General features: G+C 54.0%; 6 protein-coding genes across 6 annotated transcripts; 2 read left to right on the forward strand and 4 right to left on the reverse strand.

The window, feature by feature from the left end:
- Window positions 1–1,161: 1,161 nt before the first annotated feature.
- PG998_009430 (uncharacterized protein) lies at window positions 1,162–3,881 on the forward strand (the record flags this gene model as incomplete). Its single annotated transcript, XM_066876246.1, has 6 exons — window positions 1,162–1,277; window positions 1,360–1,696; window positions 1,729–1,791; window positions 1,850–3,517; window positions 3,618–3,707; window positions 3,813–3,881. 6 exons carry the CDS (start codon window positions 1,162–1,164, stop codon window positions 3,879–3,881), a joined length of 2,343 nt encoding a protein of 780 aa, XP_066728402.1.
- A 285-nt stretch (window positions 3,882–4,166) lies between these two features.
- Window positions 4,167–6,259, reverse strand: PG998_009431 (uncharacterized protein; the record flags this gene model as incomplete). The annotated part of the gene is made up of 8 exons (XM_066876247.1): window positions 4,167–4,271; window positions 4,350–4,433; window positions 4,536–4,882; window positions 4,953–5,001; window positions 5,058–5,098; window positions 5,157–5,825; window positions 5,901–5,910; window positions 5,993–6,259. 8 exons carry the CDS (start codon window positions 6,257–6,259, stop codon window positions 4,167–4,169), a joined length of 1,572 nt encoding a protein of 523 aa, XP_066728403.1.
- A 638-nt stretch (window positions 6,260–6,897) lies between these two features.
- PG998_009432 (uncharacterized protein) lies at window positions 6,898–8,494 on the reverse strand (the record flags this gene model as incomplete). The annotated part of the gene is made up of 3 exons (XM_066876248.1): window positions 6,898–7,345; window positions 7,584–8,119; window positions 8,309–8,494. 3 exons carry the CDS (start codon window positions 8,492–8,494, stop codon window positions 6,898–6,900), a joined length of 1,170 nt encoding a protein of 389 aa, XP_066728404.1.
- A 1,579-nt stretch (window positions 8,495–10,073) lies between these two features.
- On the reverse strand, window positions 10,074–11,513 carry PG998_009433 (nonspecific lipid-transfer protein; the record flags this gene model as incomplete). The annotated part of the gene is made up of 2 exons (XM_066876249.1): window positions 10,074–10,956; window positions 11,047–11,513. The coding sequence occupies 2 exons, from the start codon at window positions 11,511–11,513 to the stop codon at window positions 10,074–10,076; spliced, it is 1,350 nt and encodes a 449-aa protein (XP_066728405.1).
- A 5,180-nt stretch (window positions 11,514–16,693) lies between these two features.
- Window positions 16,694–19,179, forward strand: PG998_009434 (uncharacterized protein; the record flags this gene model as incomplete). The annotated part of the gene is made up of 6 exons (XM_066876250.1): window positions 16,694–16,858; window positions 16,901–17,608; window positions 17,660–17,970; window positions 18,024–18,305; window positions 18,422–18,487; window positions 18,555–19,179. 6 exons carry the CDS (start codon window positions 16,694–16,696, stop codon window positions 19,177–19,179), a joined length of 2,157 nt encoding a protein of 718 aa, XP_066728406.1.
- A 1,179-nt stretch (window positions 19,180–20,358) lies between these two features.
- On the reverse strand, window positions 20,359–21,631 carry PG998_009435 (phosphoesterase family-domain-containing protein; the record flags this gene model as incomplete). The annotated part of the gene is made up of 3 exons (XM_066876251.1): window positions 20,359–21,085; window positions 21,154–21,461; window positions 21,509–21,631. The coding sequence occupies 3 exons, from the start codon at window positions 21,629–21,631 to the stop codon at window positions 20,359–20,361; spliced, it is 1,158 nt and encodes a 385-aa protein (XP_066728407.1).
- Between the last annotated feature and the right edge of the window lie 169 nt (window positions 21,632–21,800).

Here is a 21,800-nt window from a genome sequence, read left to right on the forward strand (position 1 = left end):
CGCGAACCTTGAGCCCATACGCGCATGCCTTTTGGGATGCAGGTGTGAAGATCAGCCACCCTTGGTGATTTAGAGTCCGAGAGTGTAGAGTCGCGACTGTTAGCAGTGCTGCAAGCGGCAGGTGGGCTCCTCAGGGCTCTGGGCTCTGGTAGCTCTTGGGACAAAACGTGACGACTGACAGGCAGGCAGGGTGGAGAGCAGGGCGCTATGTTTCGCTCGTTTTCCTCCGAACGGAACCCGCTTTCGCCCAACAAACCATCTCGCCATCTGCCTTCCCTTCCCACTCTGCCACTCTGCCACTGCTTCCGCTGCTCCCAGGCTCTCTATTCTGCCCAGGCGCTCTCCCCCTCTCCGCCCAGAAGCCGCGGCTTGGGCGATCTGCAGTTTTGTTCGTCGCTTCGGGAAAGTGCCAATGAGATGAGACAGGGGGGATTGAACAGCCCGTCGCATGGTGATGGGCTTTGTTCGATGCGAATGTACATTTTGTACCATATCCCCTCTGCGCATCGTCGGCTAAGGTAGTAATCGCCAAGCAAATCGAATATGAGAGTGGTGAGGACTGATCAAAATGGCCATCTGAAGCCCCACGGAAGCGGACGATCAACAAGCCATCCACCAAATGATTAGGTCTTCTACCTAAATTCTACATGTCCGAGGTACACGTCTAAGTCTGGCCGGGGTTTGAGGATGAATCAATCGCTTATCGAGCTAATCCCCGAGCAGAGTAAAGAAGAAAAAAAAGAAAGGACAAACACACCACTTGCATCGCTACAACTTACAGGCATACCTACCGACTTACTACAACCTAGCCCATCCTAGGCTGACCTAATAATCCTTCTTTACCGGAGCCTTGCCTCCCAACAATCCCTTTTCTTCATCCATGACATCCAAATAAAGATTCGGACTTCGATCGGCCGAAACTACTGGGTTATGCATAACCCGTCCCTGTCATTGCCACTCTCCTATATCGCCAGATGTACTGTTGCTGCCTCATACCACCAGCTGCTTGCCTGCTCGGGACGGTGACCATATACCGTATATTTTGACATATGACATCGAGGTTGCTTGATTGTTGATTCACGATTCCATAACACGCGATATACACCACTATAGTGTTGTTGCTGTTGTTGTTGTTACTGTTGGGACTTCATCTGCACACCAATGGCCGACCATGGGACGCCGACGCCGACGCCGACGTCGACCCACGAATCCGGATCCGGCCACGGGGCTGCACCATCGCGAAGTGTAAAGCGACCGCGACCGGTAAAGTCTTGCATGTAAGCCATCTATTCGCACTTATAGATGAACCAACTACCTTACTCCAAGTACGACTTTCTAATCCATCGGCAACATCCTTAGTGAGTGTCGCAAGCGCAAGCTCAAGTGCGATCGTCTGTTGCCATGCTCACAGTGTCAAAAGTCGCAACGCCACTGTCGCTATGCCCCCGACGGAGATGCTGCTAACTTGTCAGACGCCTCCGACGCCGACGTGTCGGAGCGCGCCTCCAAGAAGAACTGTGTGCCCAGCGCTCACGAGCAGACACCGAGGAGTCGGGAACGGCCCCTTCCGGCCTCGTCCCACCATTCGGTGCTGGACGACTACGGGGCCCGGCTTGATCGTTTAGAGACTATCGTTCTCATGAATGCAGAAAGGTCAATCAACTCAACCCCGAGCTTGCGACACCAGCCCCCTCGCGTCCTCCTCCCTGACGATTCGCGGTCTCACAGTTAAGGGGGGGCTTACGGACAAGGTTCTTTGGGCAGAACAGCACCCGCGTGCTCCTTAACTTGGTAAGATCAGTCACATATCCTCGTCTCGCGTCCATATTTAGTACTTATGACCTAGTAGTTCGACGAAGCCAAGGAATTCATGTTCGCCAGATCCAAGCCTCGTGAAATCAGTGAGGCTTTCTCTGACATTCAGAAGATCCACAGAACACTTCAGGATGAGCAGCGGAAGGCCCTCACACCCATCACGGTTTTTGTCGACAGCATGACCCCTATCCAGAAACGCATGGCAGACATTCTGCCTAAAAAGGCGCTGTGTGACCAGTTCCTCCAGGTGTATCTCATGGCGTCCGAGTCTATTTACCGAGTCGTTCACATCCCTTCCTTCATGAGTATCTACAATAGGTGGTGGGAAGGCAGTGTGCAATCCGAGTCATTCCTGCCTCAACTACTCTCAATACTATGCATAGGCTATCGATTTACTGGGCCTGGCAAAGGCCTGCAACCTGACCGCGACGGTGTCCATATACCTACGGCTTGTAGCCTAGTGAGGGCATGGTTGGACGGCCTCAGGGGCAAGCAGTTGGTGGATTTTGGCACGCTACAGGCCGAAGTTCTGCTCTTACTGGCACAGCGCATGATCAATCCCAAGAACCAAGAGACCTGGACTCATCTCGGGTTGATCGTGCGAATGGCCATGACGATGGGACTCCATCGAGACGCGTCCGAGTTTCCTCGCAAGATATCGGCGTATTGGGGTGAGCAAAGGAGGAGACTGTGGTACACAATTTTGGAGTTGGACGTCCAGATTTCGACGCAATGTAATTTGCCCGTCTGTGTCCGTGACGGAGATTTCACATGCCGGCCGCCTCGGAATCTGAATGACGACGAGATTTATGTCGATATGGCAGAACTTCCGGAGTCGAGGCCGATAGACCATATGACCGACTCTCAAATCCAGGTTTATGCCTCAAGCACGCTGCGATATCGTTTCAAGGTCGTGGATCTCATCAACCGCATCGACAGCCTGACCGACTACCAACAAGTCATAGAATGCGGCACAGCCCTGGAACGAGCTTTGGATGACATTCGCACCGTGACACCTCGGATGCTGCCCGCCACTCCCGAGGAAAGGAACAAACAGTGGGCTATCAGGACGGTCCTGGACATGCACTGCCGTCGCGCGCTGTTGAACTTGTACCGGCCTTTTGCGTTAAGTACGCCCGACGTGCCGCAGCAGATCTTGGCCGCTTATCTCCGATCCTCTGTGGCCTTCCTCACCTACCTAGACGATCTGGATCCAAGCTCGGAAAGCTACACGAAGCTCTGGCATAGCCACAATCTCGTCTTCCGGCAAGACATACTGCAAGCCGCCCTGAGTGTCTGCTACTATATCAAGCACATCATCGTTGCCAACAACATCAATGACAACAACAAAAGTAGCAGCAGCGCGGCAGCAACACTCCGCCCTGGGACCTGGCACGCGGCACGAACGCAGCCTGAGACGATCGAGGAGGCGTGCCTGCTCGCATCGGAGAGCTCTATCGCGCTCGCGCTGCCACGTCTCATCCGCGTCGTCGAGACGGCCTTCAATCGATCCATGGTCCTGCGCATCCGCGAGATTGGCACCGACCTCAAAGACCTCGTCACCCTGACGGTGGTATTGAGCGTCTGCCGTGGCGGCACCGCCATGGAGGTGCAGAAGCGGGCCCTCGAGGGTCTCCAGGCTATAATTGATACGGGGCTACAGTCCATGCATTCAAGTCATGAGGCTATTTCCTCGCTTCCTGTAAGTAAAAGCCTCCTTTCTATGTCTTTCATCTTGATATGCCGTAAGAAGGTTTCATGATGGCTGCTGACTCGCGGAAATTTGGATCGCCCTACTACAGACGCCTATGTCCTTGGCAAACATTCAGACACCCCCGGGCTTCATCAACCATGTCCAACCTTTCATATTGAATGACGAGCTTCCTAACGTGGTGAGTGTGGCTTGAAACTTGACGTTTTGAAATCCCTGGAAGCCAGCTGGCTTATGTTTTGTATTTGCATGTGATTATTACTGACTTCTTTTTCTCCGCCTTCAGATACCCGATGATTTTGCGATGTGGGATATGGAGTTCTGGCAACCGTTGCTGCAAAACGCCACGATGTAGCCTCACCACCAGCTAAGGTGTTGGTTGTAATAAAGGAATACCATATCTCAAAGATGGTTTTATTCAGGTAGAAAAGGGAGGCGTGAGTGCACTCCCATCCCCTCGATTTGTTTAATAACCGGGATACGGCCACGAAAGCCATACGTATAGCCCGACAAGGTACACATTCAATATGTGTGTATCTTACTTAATAAATAATACCACATTCGCTTAAATTATACGATATCGATTCAATTCCACCGTCTTGCGCACATCCTCCAAGCTATAAATAGGTATGTATTTGTTCTAATGTCCTGGATCCGTAATGTCCACCCTGTGAGCCTTGAACTTTCTCGCTGGCACCTTTTGCGCGAAGAGGATATCGAGTTCTTCGTACGTTCGTCCAGTAGTCTGACGAAGTTGTGGGGGTCAATATCAGTCACGCGTAACTCGGAAAGGTAGACTCAGGATAGTAGATTGCATACTCACCTCAGGCACACGAAAGAACGCCCAAACGTAGCAGAGGGCTGCGAGGCCGCCGAAGAAGAATCCCAGTTTCCCTTGCATATTGGCCTACAGTTTGTCAACACAATCAGGGGTCAGCCGACATCGTTACGCTTGAGCAGCCCTCCCACTTTTCTCCCTCGAATATTCCCGCCAATATTTCCTTCTTACCTCGTCAGGGTTTATCATGTAAGGGATGGCGACCGTCATGGCTATGCCAACCAGTCCCTGCGCCGCCGTAGCCACCGCGATCGTCTTGGACCGGACGCGGGTGGCGGAGCACTCGCCCAGGATGGTGAAGCAGATGGGGCCGACCGAGAGGTCGTAGGCGAAGTTCCAGATGAGCATGAGCGAGGACTCGGCCCAGGCCACGCCCGCGGGGCGGCCGGGGATGCAGTCCAGAATGCCAATGAGCAGCTGCAGCACCACCAGAGCGGACAGGCCGTGGATGTAGATGGTACGCCGGCCGAAAAGGGTCAAGAGATACCATGAGATGATGGTGGCAACAAATCCGACGGCTTTGGGGTTGAATGTGAATCAACATATTCAGGACTACTCAAGTTGCGCCTGGAGACGATTCGTACTCACCTAAGAAGCCGATACCCATATCGAAAGCCTTGTCAGTTGGGAGCCCGGCCTATTTATGTCAGCATTCGTTGTGTGTGACTGCATATCCCAACTGGAGGGACTTACCAGTTTGAAAAAGTAGGTTCCATAGTTGATTAGGTAGATGCCTGGATGACGAGTGAGTAGTCTGTCCAAAATTTCTGAGCTTGAAGGGGGAAGACGGACCAGAAAGCACCTGTATGCTGTAAACACCAATAGAGATCTCGGTCCGGCGTAAATTCACGCTCCTAAAACAGTCCCAATAGGTACTGCCCGCCTCGATCTCCTGCTCCAGACGGTCCGTCTCGGTGATGACGGCCAACGTCGCCGCGACGTCGACCTCTTTCGAGGCCAGCCGGCGGAGGGCGTGCTCGGCCTCGTCGAAGCGTCCGCGGCGGACGAGCCACCAGGGGCTCTCGGGGATGAAGAACATGCCCGGCACGATGATGGCGACCCAGAACCACTGCAGGGCAAAGGGGATGCTGTAGGCCCAGTGGTCGGCCAGCCGCGAGGTGCCGGCCGTGACGCCGTTGGCCAGAAGCTGGCCCATGACGAAGCACAGGTTGGTGTAGCTCGTCAGGACGCCGCGCAGCGCCAGCGGGCACACCTCGGACGCGTAGGCGGGCGCGATAACCACGTAACACCCCAGGACCAGGCCGCCCAGTAGCTCGCCGGCGAGGAGCACGGGCAGCGACCGCGCGAAGAACTGGATGAAGACGAGCCCGCCCGTCAGCACGACGCAGACGCCGAAGGTCCGCTTGCGGCCGAACAGCTCCATGGGGTACGCGGAGATGAGAGCGCCGATGACTTGGCCGATGGGGTTTCCCATCGACAGGCCCGTTTGCCAGGAGGCACCTGTGTGGTTGCTATTGCGTAAGTCACACTTATCCTTGGCTTGGTAGGTCACACATCCCGCCGGTGTTCACTCACTGATGATGTACTGGTCGAACAGAGTCGTCGTTAGAATAAGAATAACTTATATCCATAGTGGCTGAGAGGAAGGTAGTATCAAGTCTGCTCACCTCTCCTTCGAACTCATAGCCAAAGTCGGCTGCGAATTGCGGCGTCGCATACAAATTGCCCAGGAGCTGCGGGTCGAAGGCGAGCATGATGACGCCGATGGAGACGAACATGGACCAGCCCACCGCGGCCGGGTAGAGCTTGACCGCCTGCCAGAAGGCGAGGCTATGCTCATGCCGAATGGCCTCGGTGAGGACGACCTGGTCCGCGGTGGAAGTGGCGGGGCCGCGCTTGGCGTCATCCACCGCAGCACCGGCAGCGATATGCATCGCGACGGGAGGAGGAGGAGGAGCGGCAGCGGCAGCGGCAGCCGTTATTAAATCTGTTGTTGAGGACTCGTCCCCTTGTCCGGTTTCACTGGTCTCACTGGCGGGACTACTAAACTGCTAACGGAATCTTGAGCTCAGCAAGGCGTTCTCACCAATGTGCACGCGGAGGGACAGACGTATCAAGCTCGTACGTGGGTGTTACAGGAAGCACGAACGCAAGGGCGAAACTGACAATTGACGGCACGTGACAACGGAGACAAGCCGAGCGTTGTCGATTTTTGACTCTATTCTTGGCAAGGCAGGGTAAGCAAGCACTTATCCGTATCGTAATATCGTATCTCCTTCGTCACTTTCTCATCGAATCAGCAGCCATGCCGTGCCGTGCTGCCTCCCTCCCGGCAATCCTAGCCGAATTTAACCGGCACTGCAGTAATACTACTGGCAGACTGGGTAAACGGACCGGGGAAGATCGAGGGGGGATGGGGAGATGGGAACGTTGCAGTGAGTGGGATCGGCGGTTCGTTGCCCAGTCGGTAAACTCCCCTCTAAGCAGAAATGGCGGGGTATCGCATCCAGTTCCGAACGCTAATGCATGCTGGCTATATCGTATGCTTATTGGTCTATATTGAAGCTAGCTGCTATCTGTCTCTACCTTGAGGCGATAATAGTAACGTCTCACCCGGCATGACCTTGCATATCACCGTCCGTGTCGTCCCGGAGCCCGTGTCAAGCTCGACATGCTCGAAACCGTCAAGTTCTATGTGGCTCTGTTGGCTATCGATTTCAACATGCTGTTTCCGGCCTGCTCCTGGTTGGCTTGCTGGCGTCTGGATGTAGAACGGGGTTCCGCTGCTGCGCCTCCGCAGCGAGCTGACCCTACTAAACGTGGACATGCCGTCTCCTTTGGACATCATCGATGCCGTATCAAAATGGACGAAGTACCCGCTCTCCGGGCAGTTTTGCCGTGATCGTCTCGTGCTGGGTAGTGGCTCCGTGAGCATCTGGATCAGGGGCCGGCCGTCCTTCAGGAAGAACATGGTGATGGGCAGTATGTTTGCGGCCATGATCAAGAAGTTTTGCACGAGGCTGTTGTTCCTTATTGTCAGCAAACACAGAGTGTAACAATGCATATCACGTATCAAAAAAGTTGGCTTACACAGTGAGGATTGTGCCAATTGCTTGAGGTAAATACCTGTCCGCATTGGTGGTAAGAGAGATGTAATACATCTTCACCATCACTAACACGGCGATACTAAAACACGAGTCACAGTCAGTCGCACTCCCACAGGGCGATAGGGCTTGTAAAAGGATATACACAACTTACGTCAGATTCGCAACCGAGAGAAAGCAAAAGCCTATTTTCAACCCACGCCGCGCCGTAGCCTGGTACTGGTGCACCACGATCAGCGTGATGAAGGCCATGTATAACTGTGAGAACAAATCGACGACTGTTGCCATGGAGTCAGCCCGTGCAGTTTGAAAAAGAAGGGTTGAGACACAAGAAGTGGACGCCAACTCACTGCCCTGGACGTATTCAAGAGTATGTCGGGTATGCAAGGCCCAGCATTGGTCGTCCATGCCCGGTGTCCAGAAGCTTGACATTGGCTGGCATTGGAACAGAATGGCCGGGATAAAGGCGCAGTTCACGACACAGACGACCAGTATCTGGATCTCGAGCACCCGCCGCCAAATATCCGGCTGGAGGAGCGGCACCAGCGAGAGACATATCGCTGCTTTGGCGGCCGTAGCGCCGAGCATTAGCCAAGGCTGCGCGAAGAAGTCGGCCTCCAGCGCCGCCTGGGGCTTATCCCAGTTCACCGTCTCTATTAGAATGAACATGTTACTAACGCTTCCCAACGCCTAGTGAAGTGAGATGACAACATTATGGTTAGCCAAGTAAAGCAGGGGGGTAACATAATTACACAAGATGAGCAATGAGGAGAGGGCCGTGTGGATATCATGTATCTTTGAATGTCGGTGCGAAGATTTAAGTGACTGAGCGAGGGAGAAAGAAAGGAAGAGAGTGAGAGAAGGCGCGGCGGTTCTCACCATAGCTAATCCGACGAACCGGTCGGCCCAGTGCGTTTCTCGCTTGTCTGCCCGATTGACAAAAACCCTCATGATACACGTCCATAAGGCGACGACATTGGTCAAGATTGAGACCGCCAGGAGGATCTTGCCTTGGTCGGGGGCAGTCGCTGCGACGTTACCGTCTTCAGGGACGGTGTCCGACATGGTGTCCGACATGATTACATGAACGACAGTAGTGGCCGGCAAAGGAGAGCTCGAGGGGGTGGCGATTAGATTTGGGGACTAGTCGTTGATGAACTCGTTGTGTTGATGGTCTCAGGTCCTCCACGTGCCCGGTTTGATTATCGTGCGTATGTGAGCGGACAGATGGCAGCACCTCTGCTATTCAAGGTCGTCGATCCTGTTGTTTATACGCACGATCGTCGCTTCTGTTTCTGAAGTGAATAGAGCCGAAACACCCCCTGGCGCAACGGCTGAAGGTGGAAAAGGGAAGGAAAAGAACACCTGCTGGCCACTATCCTATATAACAAGCGTTTCGCAGACGTCTTCAACCCAGAACAGGATTCGATACGACGGCACCTGCCATTTGCGTTTGGTATACTTGGCTCGGGCTCAGCTAGAAACAAGTTGTAGTCATATGGGAAGGGATCGGTAGATATTGTTAAACCCAAGAATAGTCTTATCTGTTCTGTGGGCGCCCTCCTTCCCTACCCGCCAAGAGACCGCGATCTCTCCCAGGATAGACCAAAAACGCAACACGGCCAATGAGGCCCATATTCTGGTGCACACCTGCCATATTGGACCGAGTGGGCTCGCTTAACCTGTTCGCAGAGCCACGGGGACGGATGCTGTGGACACACGAAGCACGCGCATCGTTTGGAAAGAAGCATAAGAAACTTGCTTCGGCTTGATTGAGGCTGCTCAAGAAGACAAGCCAGGCGCCAGGGGAACCAGGGGAGCGAACCCAAGGGGGCGGTGCCGTGGGGCTTATTTGTCACTGGCGATGTCCGGGTCGTTTGCGATGGTCGAAGCTGCCCTCGATGTAGCAGCCAGCCATATAAGGTTCGGGCAGGGGTCACCCCTGGATGGCGACGTACTTATCGGGTTCGGCTTAAGGAGGTCGCGTCGGCTGTTCGGGCGAACCCTCACCACTGCCGCTTCGTGGTGCACGTATTCGCATCTGCCGATGCTGGTGTCGCTGGCGCCAGTCTTTCTCTTGGCTCAACCACCCGTCGTTTAGACAAGCAATATTCTCCGTTGTTCAGTCAAAACATCACGGGCGCGGGCGCGGGCGGACGAACGTCACCAAATCCGACAATTGGCCCGAGACTCGGCTGTGGGGGGTCGTATTATGCAGGTTTCTTCAACAAGCAGGTTCCTGGATGGCCTGGGTTGCCTGATCTAGAGTTTGGCACGCATGACATGAACAATGCCTTGAGGTGCTTCGCATCGGTCGAGCAAGAACTTGTCGACGTTTGATCGACACCTTGCACGGGTCTATTAAAGGAAAGCCGTGCAGAGCTTCTCCACAGTAGAACGGGCTAGACCTTTCTTGAGTCTGCCCAGTCTCATCTCGCGTCTCGTCACGTCTTCGGACGGCAGCTACCATTCGGTCTCAGGTGCCAAGATTGTTTCTTCATGTCATGTGCACGGAGACGTACATAAGCTTTGGGGCCAATTAGCTACATACATGAAGCCTGGTAGTGAAAATGCGAACCTGGTATTAATGCTACAAGCAATCGTAAAACAAACCACAAACTTTGGTGCTTCTATCACAAGCCTTCTAGAACCTGGCCTCGACCTTCTTCAGGGTGTCCTGCAAGGCCCAGGCACTGGTCCTGGTCTTGCTTCGAACAGCTGCTGCTTGAGCTGCGGTGAAGCCCTTGGCCTCGACAGCTGGATTATAGCCCAATCCGTTCATCTTACCAATCGTGGCAGTGTCCAGCTTCGGCGCCTCACTCCGGTCCGGCCTGGAGTAGACGGTTACGACGGCGGCGCCTCCCAGCCCCAAGTTATGCTGCAGCGCATACTTGGTGCGAGGAAAGTCCCGGTTGTTTGCCCAGCCCCGGAGATGCCATACTAGCTCGGCGCATTGCGCAATCCCAGTAGCACCGAGGGGGTGACCTTTCGAAATGAGACCACCCGAGGGGTTAATGACCATCCTGCCGCCATAAGTGATATCGCCATTCCGTACCATCTCGTGGGCCTTGCCCTTCTCGCATAAGCCGAGCGCATCGATGGTGATCATCTCGTTTGCAGAAAAACAGTCATGGAGCTCGCAGACCTGGCAGTCGCCTGGGGTAATGCCGGCCTCGGCTAGAGCAGTCTTGGCTGCGTGCTGGGACATCTCGAAGCCCATAAGATCAATGGAGCTCCTCGAGAACAGGCTCGGGGCGTCGGTTGCAAGGCACTGGCCAGCAATCAGGATTGCACGATCCTTTAGGTGAGGCCTGGCATCAAGGAATTCCTGCGAAACCAGGACAGCCGCAGCACCGCCATCCGATGTAGGGCAACACTGCAGCTTAGTGAGAGGCTCGTGGATCATGGGCGCCTTCATGATCTGCTCGTGGGTATAGACGTCTTGAAACTGCGAGTAGGGGTTTTTGACCGAGTGCATGTGGTTTATGCGACCAATCTCGGCGAAATCTTCCACCTTAGCGCCATACCTGTGGCGGTGTTTGCGTTAGTGGATTCCTCCCAGCCGACGGGGACGAGTAGGTAGACCTACTTTTCCATGTATTCTCGCCCTGCATTACCGAACATCTGGGCTGCGCCGGGGGCTTTCGTGACGCCTCGGGTCTCGGCCATCATCATGCCACTCGTGCCTGTGGGGGTTCTCTCGGTCGTTGAAGAAGCTTTGCAGACTGCCGGGCATCATCTTTTCAAAGCCGACGACCAGGACGCAGTCCGCCCCGCCGTAGGCGATGGTGGTCCTGGCCATAGCAAGGCCGGTAGAGCCCGTGGAGCAGTTGTTGTTCACGTTGACGATGGGGATCTGGGTCATGCCGAACTGGTAGAAGACGCGCTGGCCGCACGTCGAGTCGCCGTAGCAGTAGCAGGCGATGCCCTGCTCAACATCGTCGTAGTTGATCTGGGCATCCAGCATGGCTTTCACGCCCGCCTCGAAGCCAAGCTCGGTGTAGTCGACCTTTCCGCGGGGCTTGATGAACTTGGTCATGCCCACGCCCAAGACGTAGACGGGGGCTTTCTGTTTGGACGGCATCTTGGCTGCCTGCGTGGGTGCTGACTTGAGGATGGGACTTGAGCGAGTCCGACGGAGTATCGAGGATGTTTGGCAGTGGAGTGGCAGGTGTCTTGATCGATGTCTATTTCACTACCGAAATCCGGGGTAAGTGGTTGAAGCTAAATATCTAGCTGCACGGGTATTGACTTAGATGGGAATGGCTTTTTGACCCGCCAGCCACTAACTACCCCATGATGATGCAGAGGCTGAGAGGGGTCAACCGTTGTTGCACACAAGCCAAGCGCGGGGAACCTCAGCGCACCTGGACCGAGGCATTGTCTACTTTGGTCGTAGTGCATGCAGCGTAGTCAGCAAATCTGCCAGCTAGCCAGCTAGCCAGCCTAGCCAGCCCGAGCAAAGTCCATTCAGTTATGTATGTATGTATGCATGCATGTACCAAGCACAAGCACGGCCCTCGGCCATATGCACATCTCGCACGAAGACGTGCCGAGGTGAAAACCAACTGTGTGTAGACGTTGATAATTGGGTCATCTGTCTCCCTGCGGTCCTGAGCAGAACACTTTATTAGAAAGAGCAGGGAAATTCGGCTCGCGGCCTTGACGAACTCGCCACTTTGCTTCTCTTCTGCATGAAGAAAAAAAAAAAAAAAAAACGCTCAAGCGGCTTTCTGGACTCCCACCGTTTTTGGGGAGGCGGAATTGCTACATCAGGTAAGGCGCCAGCCAATAGATCTGTGGTGCTAGATTGGCAGATTGGCAGATTGAGGGTACGATGCACTAAAGATGACAAGTAAAGGCCCCACTCCGCGTCCCGAGCTAGTCCTCGACTGAGACTACTATATGATATACGTGCATATACTAGCCAAAATACAAAAGTCAACGGATCGCGTTGAAACCGCCTCCAGGGGATGCCCCGAAAAATGTCCATGGTGGTAGTGCTAACGGTCATTCTCGCTCGTCGGAGCCTGGGGGCGTCTGCGCTGACACATCCGAGAATTATACTTACTCCTATCCGTCTCTTCCATGGTTTTTGTGCTGTGTAGAAATCGGCTGTTACTCGCCTGTTGCCCGCTGCGACATTCGGATGCGCCGCCAGAAGCCCCATAGGCCCGGCTGGTCCGCGGACGACCCGGCGGTCGACTTTGCCTAGGATATCGAGAAGATCACGCTTGGCCCTTTCCCACCTCCCTGGTTTCGTAGCCCCATTGGACTATCGCATGGCACAAGACCCCACAGACACCTTGATGGCAGTTGCACTGCCTTTGGGAAATGCGATGCTAACTCCTTTGGAGGATAGCTCAGCACTATATGGTCGGGCTTGAATGCGTGCGAGTTGGCACAGGCGCATCTGTCCAGTCCACGGCGGAGGTTGCCGCTGATTGCACTGGCCCAGAGCGTGGCACGATCCTACCCTACCTACATGTATACATCTGGGAAGGAAAGCGGAACATGAATGTACGTTCACACCAAAGTGCCAAGTAGCATAGGCAGATATATCAAAGTTGGTGTACCTAGGCGCTGTGCCGGTCAGAGAGGAGAGCAAGTATGAGTGTGCTTCTATTTCCATATCCTCGGCACAAGTAAGTTGGCAGCCGACGAATGATATAATTTGGTGCAGAATATATTCCACCTGGCCTGACTCGTTTGCAGGAAAAGACTATAATAGCGCCCTTCCTACCCGCGATACCGGTACTTCAAAGAGGGTCAGAAGCTTGCGCCATCCGTGGATCCCTCCATCATATCCGACCCGACCACTACTTAATATCACCGAAAATGCCATGTTTACTAATTCATGCTCGGAGGTGCTTTTGAAAACTTGTACGGTGCACTGCTCCGAAACCCGTATAACCGAGTTATGTAGGACTTGACGCGGACTGGTTATGTTTAGAAAGATAAAGGCAGGATTCAATATGTACATAGCACATAACAAGAAGAAGTGGATTGAGCCCTAGTCTTGGATTACTTCTGCGCTAGGGACATGTCTATCCGATAGGAAACAATATGCATTCTGTGCAGCCCGCAACTTGCCTTCGCTTCTGCAGTTGTTCGGCGCTGTTGTGCGACTCGAGCTGAAAGAGCATGTTTGATTGGCGAAGTATGCGCGGCCAATATCCGGTTGCTATTGCCCAATCAGATATTCGAGCTCTAAGCGAGGGGGCTCAGTATTCTGCCATGCTGGCCCGTCAAATTGCCGTTGGAAGCGACGCCTAGGTTCTGCAAAAGAACATGTAACCCAAAGCAGAACAGGTGCAAGTCGAACCAGATGTGGGCGTATCGCTTCAACGTTCGTGGATCGTGGATTCAGGCCTGGTGCAGGTGGTTGCAGCTTGCACAAATCAGAAACCCCTGAGCTGATCGCACCAATCAAGAGATGGCGATCCGAAAAAGTATCAATAAGACGAATACTTGTAATTACTCCTGTAGCAGCGCAGCCCCCCCAGTGGCCATGCCATGCATGCGGCATTATTGGTGGACCAGCCGAAGCGGAACGAGCTCCCGAAGACTTACAGCGCGCGTATGTACATAAGAGAGTTTTGCTGAACGGATGGGTAGCCAGCGGAGCCGGAGGCGCCTCCGCTCTATTATCAAAAGAAGGTTCATTTCATCTTTGTAAGGCTGGCTGTGTCCGCCCGCCTTCTCTTTCGCACGCACAAAACCCAACCCTATTCCGACATCGTGTTTGTGACTTTACCACTCTCTTCTAGTCTCCTCTTCGATCCCAGCCCTCGAGGCATCCCCGCGCGCGGTATGCAAGGTGAGCTGCCTACTCGTACGGTTACAATGCTGTGCCCCATCGCAATACCCTGGCTCGATACATACCACCTGCACGAACGAACGATCCCACTCGAGTTCATCTTCGACATGAAGCAACCGAAGAGCATATTTGGCTCTGTCTACCACCACGTCCTCAAGTGATGGCACAGGTCAACAGGCTTCGAGTCTCCCGGCTGCAGGCCCATCCACCACAGCAGCACCTTTCCGAATGCCCGTCTCACAGCGCCAGGCCAGGGGACGCTCTGTTGCGTGGCCAAGACAATGTCGACGACCGAAAGCTACGCCCAGCTGCGAAAAACCTAGCTTCGATACCATCGGACCCTACATCCCGACTAAAGGGGCCATACAATCGAGCAATACCCGGACGTCAGTAGGCCAGTAACGACAACAGGGACCTGTGGATAACAGAAATGGACCGAGTGAGCCTGGGATCTGGTGTCCATGCATTCATTGAGATGCGCAGAACGTAATACGCCGCCGTTGTCCAACAGTATGCCCGCGCCTCTATATCTAGGTGAGGTAGTACAAGCAAACCTGCAGCCAGCGACACATTGGGCGCAGTTTTTGAGGAGAGCAACGCCCCTCTCCGAGAATTCTATCACGTACCATCTCCATGGCCTCGAAAGCAATCGCCAACAGGCCTCGATGGATCGGTGAAAAGCTAACATAGATATTGGATGTCGCCTGAACATTTCCCCTGCCCAGACCCCGTCGGCGTGCCATTTGGCATGGAAACGCCGGTAGAAACCGCAAAACGGTGCACGGTGACGATGCGATTTTCTTTCTCTTGTCCCTTCAACTAACAAGTGTGATACTTACGAAATTCGGATGCGGGAATACACGAAGAGCCAGATCGGGCATCTCGTCGGGTGGTGTGCGAACTGCTGACCCGGTGGTCGTACCAGGGCCTGGCTCTCCAAACAAGGTCTGGAGACTGGCTGGACCAATACCCCAAGCGCACAGCCCAGGACCACGATCTGCAGCCAGTCTTGCAGTCAGCTGTTGGTGAGTTCCTCGTCTTTCCCGGGTTCCAGACCGAGGGGGCAGCTTGAAACGCTAAGAGAGGACCAATCCGGGGATCTGGCTAATTGAGTTTGGTAGGGTGGTTCTTACCCGACAAATCTGTGATGGAAAATTCAAAATCATGCAAGGAGAGCAACAGACGATACGATACTCGCATTGTTGCGCAAAGCGTGCGTTTACGCCTAGTCCCCATTGACTAGTGGCGTCGCAATAGCGCCGCTCTCTGCCTGTCGACCACCCAGCACCGCCCAACCTGAGGAAAATTGCGTGGTCAGTGGCCGCCCAGTTCTGGCTAACCTAGTGGGTTCTCTGCTGCAACAGGGCAAACGACAGGAGTCCAGCTTCGGGAACGCCCAAACTCTCCCTCGCCCGCACGGGACCTGCCTCTTTTTCATTTCCTTTCTTACATATCTTCAGACGGCATACGGGGGTTTTTTTCCCACCTAGTGGCCGGAAATCCCAACTTCTCATGGCCTCAAACCGGTTTTGCTTCCTCGGAGCCGTCGTCTCTTTGCCAGGCTGGCACCATGGCTACAAGCTTCCTGCCCCCGTCGGTGTCAGTAGTAGCACCTCTCCGCCGCGTGTGCTAAATGTACTGTCCCCACGACAAGGGGCGCTTACATGCAACCCAGGAGGGGTGACCTGTTCCGGATACGTCCGGCATCCGCTCCGCTGTCCATTGGTTTGAGAGCTACCGGGAAAGGACTTGCTCGTTCCATTGACCTGGGTTTGGGCGCGAGGCTCAACAACTGGAGATTGGAGATGAAGCTCGAGTGTACCTACCAAGATCAGCCTAATAAGCACCATCGGATTGGGTGAGGCATACAAGGCAGCATTGGCGATACCACTACTCGTTTTTGACACACCGACCCTCACTCACTACCATTCGTCAACAGCAGCCTATTGCCTAGGGCACTCGAGGCACTACGCAAAAGGTCGACGGTCTGCCACGATCCATCCTCGCTACACTTCAGCCTTCTCGCACTTTTCCACTCCATTCTAGCACTCAAACACCGGGGCGGGTACGGGTACGTCTTTATCGCGTGACTTAGCCAGACTAACCCTTATGCATTTTGAGCCTGGGAGATTGGCACCCTCGTTTACGTTCAACACCGACCCTACCATGACACTTGCCCTTCGTCCGAGGCAGACCGATGGGAACTCTGAAAGCGACATGGTCCCCACCGTTCTACACGCCACAGCCGCCGCCACTTGCACCAGCCTCACTTTTTCCTCGCCGGGTTCTGGGCGATTAACATAATCCATCGTGTGGTTCAAACGCTGGGAGGATTGCTCGATTTGGGCTCGCATTGGGTGTAGGACTGTCAATCACCGGTCGTGTCGTGTCGTGTCGCCTGGGCACCGTGAGCAGCAAGCCCGAGAAGCTGCCCCTTGCAGGCCATGTCGCGTTCGCTGCGCCCATTGCTGCCCGCCGGCCGTGGACAACAAAATAGCTCCGACTCTTCGCCTACTCCCCAAGTGCCCAAGCGAACTGCAAGCAAAGCAGCCTGCGAGGCCTGCCGTCGGAGAAAATCCAAGGTTGTTATGCCCATTCCCCATAGTTCGGTTATTCCTGCACGCGCGACTGACTGACTGTAAACTGCGTAGTGTACCGCCGAGCGACCGCGGTGTGCTATTTGTGTCGAACGACAGACTGCCTGCGAATACAAAACCCTCCCGACGGAAACCCACCTCACCGCGCAAAAGCGACGATTGACTGACCTTCAGGCAAAATGCGACGCCTATGAGGAACTCTGTACGATCCTACGGAGTCGACAGGGACCCGACACGGACATAGTCCTTCGACGGATTCGAGCCGGCGATGATATCGCGGCAATTGTAAAGACCATGCAAGCCGGTGATCTTCTGCTCCAGCTGCGTCTGCGTGCCCCGGATCGATTTCGATATGAGTTTCCGTACATACGAGAAATGCCACCCACTCTGGAAGGCGACTCGTGGTCTAACCCATACTTGGGATCGACACTGCACCAAAAGGCTCTTATTTATCCCTCACCGCGCCAATCCCCCGCCGCCGACCTGGAGACGATCATGTCGGAAGAATCACAAAGGATGTTCTTGGTACCCTACCATACAGCCGAGATGGCCGATCCCAAACTCGATTCGGCCGATGTGGCAAAATGGACAACAGTGTCGCCCGACAACTCGCTGTTGCGCCGCCTGCTGAAAATATACTTCATCTTTGAATTCCCCTTCCACCCCTTCTTCCATAAAGACCTTTTCCTCGACGATTTGTTGAGCGGGGACCTGAGGTTCTGTTCGCCTCTTCTCGTGAATGCAGTGCTTGCAGCAGCGTGGGTAGGTTCTCTTGCGGCCTGTGTCATCTTGCGAAATGCTGACTTTTTGTAGCATGGGAATAGCGAGTTCAAGTCTCGAGCTGCTCATTGGCACCCTGATAACATGGGATATCGATTTTATGCAGAAGCCAAACGTCTTTTGGAGCTCGATCACGGGTCTCCAAAGATTACGACCGTGCAGGCTGCGGCGATCCTCAACTCGGTCTGCAACATAAATGGCACAGACGAGCTGGGGTGGCCATTTCTACGCAAATCTCTAAGTATGGCGCAACAACTTGATCTCTTCGTCCACAGCCCAGAGTCGAGCCGATTATGGCAGATTGTCGCAGGTACTACGGCTTGGAGTTTGTTCAATTGGCAAGCGTAAGTAAGGACATTGTCGTTTCCCGGATAGCGATACTAAGACCGGCGTATAGTGCAGTCTGTTATCACAACTTCAGGCCACCTTTGGTGAGCGAGGCACCAACTTGCCCACTGCCGGATCCTGACGTTGAGCCGGACTATTATGGTGATGTGCGAATCAAGTTTCCGGGGAGCGACTCAGCTACAAGTATTTCCAACGGCGCTGTCTTCAAGGCAGTATCAAAGTTTCGCAAGATTATGAATGAAGTTGCTCAAAAATCGTTCAAGGAACCACAGAGCTCAACATACATAACGCTAAGTGATGCTTATGAAGCATATGAAAAACTCCAGACCTGGTAAGTGTGTTGACTTCTAGCACCTATGCGGCATTCCAGCGTACCCTTAAACCATTCCGAATTTTCTTTTGTGTAACATAGTGCGTATTTATCGGTCTCATACTGAACAAATCCAGGTACCAACAGCTCCCCGATGTTCTGACTCCTGACCGAATAGCACTGCCAAGTCACTTGAAGCTTCAGTGAGTTTTATCGTACCATCCCTAGAAGGCGTCTGTAGTTCACTCTAACCAAGATGCCATCAACCAGCATGCATTTTCACATACTCATAGTGGGTTTGTTTGAGCCATATGCCCATATTGAGCCGGCGAACAACCAACCTACTCCGGAACTCATTGTGGCCAAGTCAAAGGCTTGCTTCGAGACTCTGGTGCGCATCTACTATCTTCGGCACGGCTTCGAATCTTACGATACCACGCTATTACAATTTCTGCCGTTGCTTGCGTTTAGCACGCTGGGCGTTTTACGAAATACAGATAGCAAGGAACTCGACCCTGAAAAGCGGAAAAGCCTTATCTCGACATTAGTACTCTGCGCCAAAGGCATATGGGAGCAAGGCCGGAACTACTATGGCTCAGAGGCCGTCTTTCATCTACTCCAGGGATCATTGCGTCCCGAGGATTCGGAGCTCTCTGACATATTGAAGCGCGAGGTCGCGAGCTGTGACGATGAAGTTGACAGGATGGCCATCATGATTCGCGAGGTTCGGTCACATTGGCCCATCGGTGTCTACAGCGCAACACAGGAGCCTGTTGACCATTCGCTGCACGATTTCATCCGCTGGGTGGAACCACAAGCCATCAAAGGCAAAGGCAAATCTACCGACACCAACCATTTCCAGTTGACGGCCAATGGCGGATGGGTCAGCCTCTAGCCGTGCCCCCCCAACAGCAGTCGCCCAACGAATTATGTTCAAAACCTAGGCATTCTTACCTACCTTGTGGACTTAGGGTCCTACTTTGGCGACCCCTGGAAAGGATTCTGGCTCCGTGAACCCGGAGTCGAAAATGGGGACCCCTCTCCCCTTTGCCAGGACGATGAGCCAGTATCGGTCTCCAACAGTAGATCATTATTCGGGGCTGGAACGCCCAACATGTTGGATAATGAAGGGCCGACTACATTCGTTGGGGTTGGAATTGAACAGTCCCCAGACGAACAGTCGCTTGGCTCCGAGCGGAAATCCAGCTCATTGCTCAAGGCGAGGCTGGAAATGTCTCGGCGCGTTGGGCTTCTTGGAAGTTGCAAGGACCAGTGTGTCCCGCAAACCACCTGGGCTTCATACGAATCGAACTGGGGATCCCCTTGGTCAGAAACTGGTCAAGGCCAGGTGACGCCATAAAATATGGAGCTAAGCGGATACGTGAACAGACGTCCGACGTTGAAGGCGAAAACCTCACTCGCTCAAATCAAAACAACCCCTTCCTCCAGCAGTTGCGCACCCCTCTTCCGCCCGAGGAACTTCAGAGTATTATTTTCACATCTCGGTGAGCCTTTTCGGCGACCAGGTCACGGGCGTCTCGGAACGCGGTATTTACTATATATCACATGTTTGGCAATTTTTGTAGTGGCGTGTCTAGTATATGGGGAACCGGAAGACATCGGTCAACCTCTTGCATTATTTTACCTTCTTCTAGATACCTTGTCCATGTTTTGTTCCCGTCTTGGGAGATAGCCAGCATTTCGATGATACACACTGAGTATTTAAAATAGCGATAGAAAATTATGAGCAGTCAGATTTACATAAGATGCGGTTCATGAACTGGCCATTACTCCTCGTCACGTAATCAGTGTCGCTCGTGATTGGCAGATGGAGCCGGGCTTGCAGGGGTGATATATATGTGCCCCTGTCTATTAATACGGCGCATTGCTTACCCCAGCGTGACTAATATTCATACATACATACAAGATACGGCGTAATTGTGGACGGGATAACCTATGTGTATTAGTATTCTCCAGGGCCCTAGTAGTCTCCCGGCCGAGTAGTCTCCCGGCCGAGCGTGAGGAATGCTTTGGACCACCCGTACAAATACTGTCGGCACTCGGTTTGTGTGTTCTATTCCTGCGGCTTATACACGGGGATTGCCTTGCCATCATATACAGCCCCACCCCCATCGTACGGCGACCTATCCCCGGCGAACGCCTCCCAAGTACTTGCCACCTGCGGCAACACGCCCTTCCCGCCAGCCCCGGCCAGCTTCAGGTTGGGCGGCGGGATGGGGAGCCGGTCTGCTGCGGTTCCGTTGTGGAAGAAGCCGGCGTACGACAGCGAGTTGTCTAGCGTCGCTAGGTTCGGCGGGTCCCGGTTCACGTGGCCCGTCACATCGGCGGCGAACTGGAACACGTTGGCGCCCGCGTCGTAGCGGCCCAGCGTCGGCAGGTCCCAGTTGTTCTGCGCCGTCGCCAGGACCGAGTAGTGCGTGGTGAAGGTGCCGTCCTCGGTGCCCTTAAGACTTTCGGGCAGGCCCGTCCCTAGCAGCAGCGACGCGATGCGATTGGGTTTGCCGTAGTCGTCCGACTCGTCGTACGTCAACTGGATCACCGTACGCTCTTTCCAGAGACTGTGCGCCCTGGTGTCTTCGAGGATCGGGAGCAGGAACTCGCGCGCCCACTTGGTCGCGTATGCGAGCGTCGTGTTGTGCCCGTCGTTCAGCATGTCCGGTGACATCATGACAAATTGCGGGACGGTGCCTGCGGCTAGATGGCGCCGGAAGGCGTCGAAAGAGCGGAGCTGGGTCAGCCGCGTGCCGTTCTTGTTGATGCTGTCGAAGGAGGCGAAGTGACTATCGACACTCGGCGGGTCTCCCCGTTAACTACCAGCCTACGTTGTGCGTCATTAACAGCAACCTACTTGTGTTTCTTCACGTAATCCCATGCACCATGCGCATCAAAACTGAAGTCGGCCAGATAGCCGGGGCCCGGCATGTGCTCAAAGTAACCGCCCCAGCTGATGCCCCGCGTGTCGAGGAGATCCACGATGGTCGAGACATTGTCGGGCACACGCACGCGCTCGTCGTGGTTGAGTCCGAAGTAGTCGCCGGCCACCGAAGCGAGGTAGTTCGGCTGGCTGGGGTGCGTATTCGCATAGTAGCGAGTCTGCAGGATACCACGGCGTTTTAGGTGGGCGAAGTCGGGGTCCTTGATTACTTCTACAAAGTCCTACGTTGGTTGGTTGGTTACTTTAGAAAGTTGTATTTCGAACGTACCTGGTTCTCTAACCAAATACTGATAAATCTATCAAAGACCCGCCCGGGGACGATGGCGCTATTTGCGGGCGCTAGGCCGACGAGGAAGCCCACTAGGAAACAGGACGGAGTGATATACAGCATCTTGGAAGATGCCGTTGGACAAGTATAGGCAGCAAGCAATCTAATTACAGGCTATGCTGCTCTCGTGTTTTCGGACGATTGATGGTTGGCAGTTGGCAGTTGGCAACAAAGCTTCCCCGATAACCCGTCACGTGAGCAAGCAAGTGAAAAGTATGTTCACTTCTTTTCA

The sequence above is a fragment of the Apiospora kogelbergensis genome (genome assembly GCF_038363985.1).
Source record: "Apiospora kogelbergensis strain CBS 113332 chromosome Unknown utg000006l_segment0_segment0, whole genome shotgun sequence".
In the NCBI taxonomy this organism is placed as follows: Eukaryota; Fungi; Ascomycota; class Sordariomycetes; order Amphisphaeriales; family Apiosporaceae; genus Apiospora; species Apiospora kogelbergensis.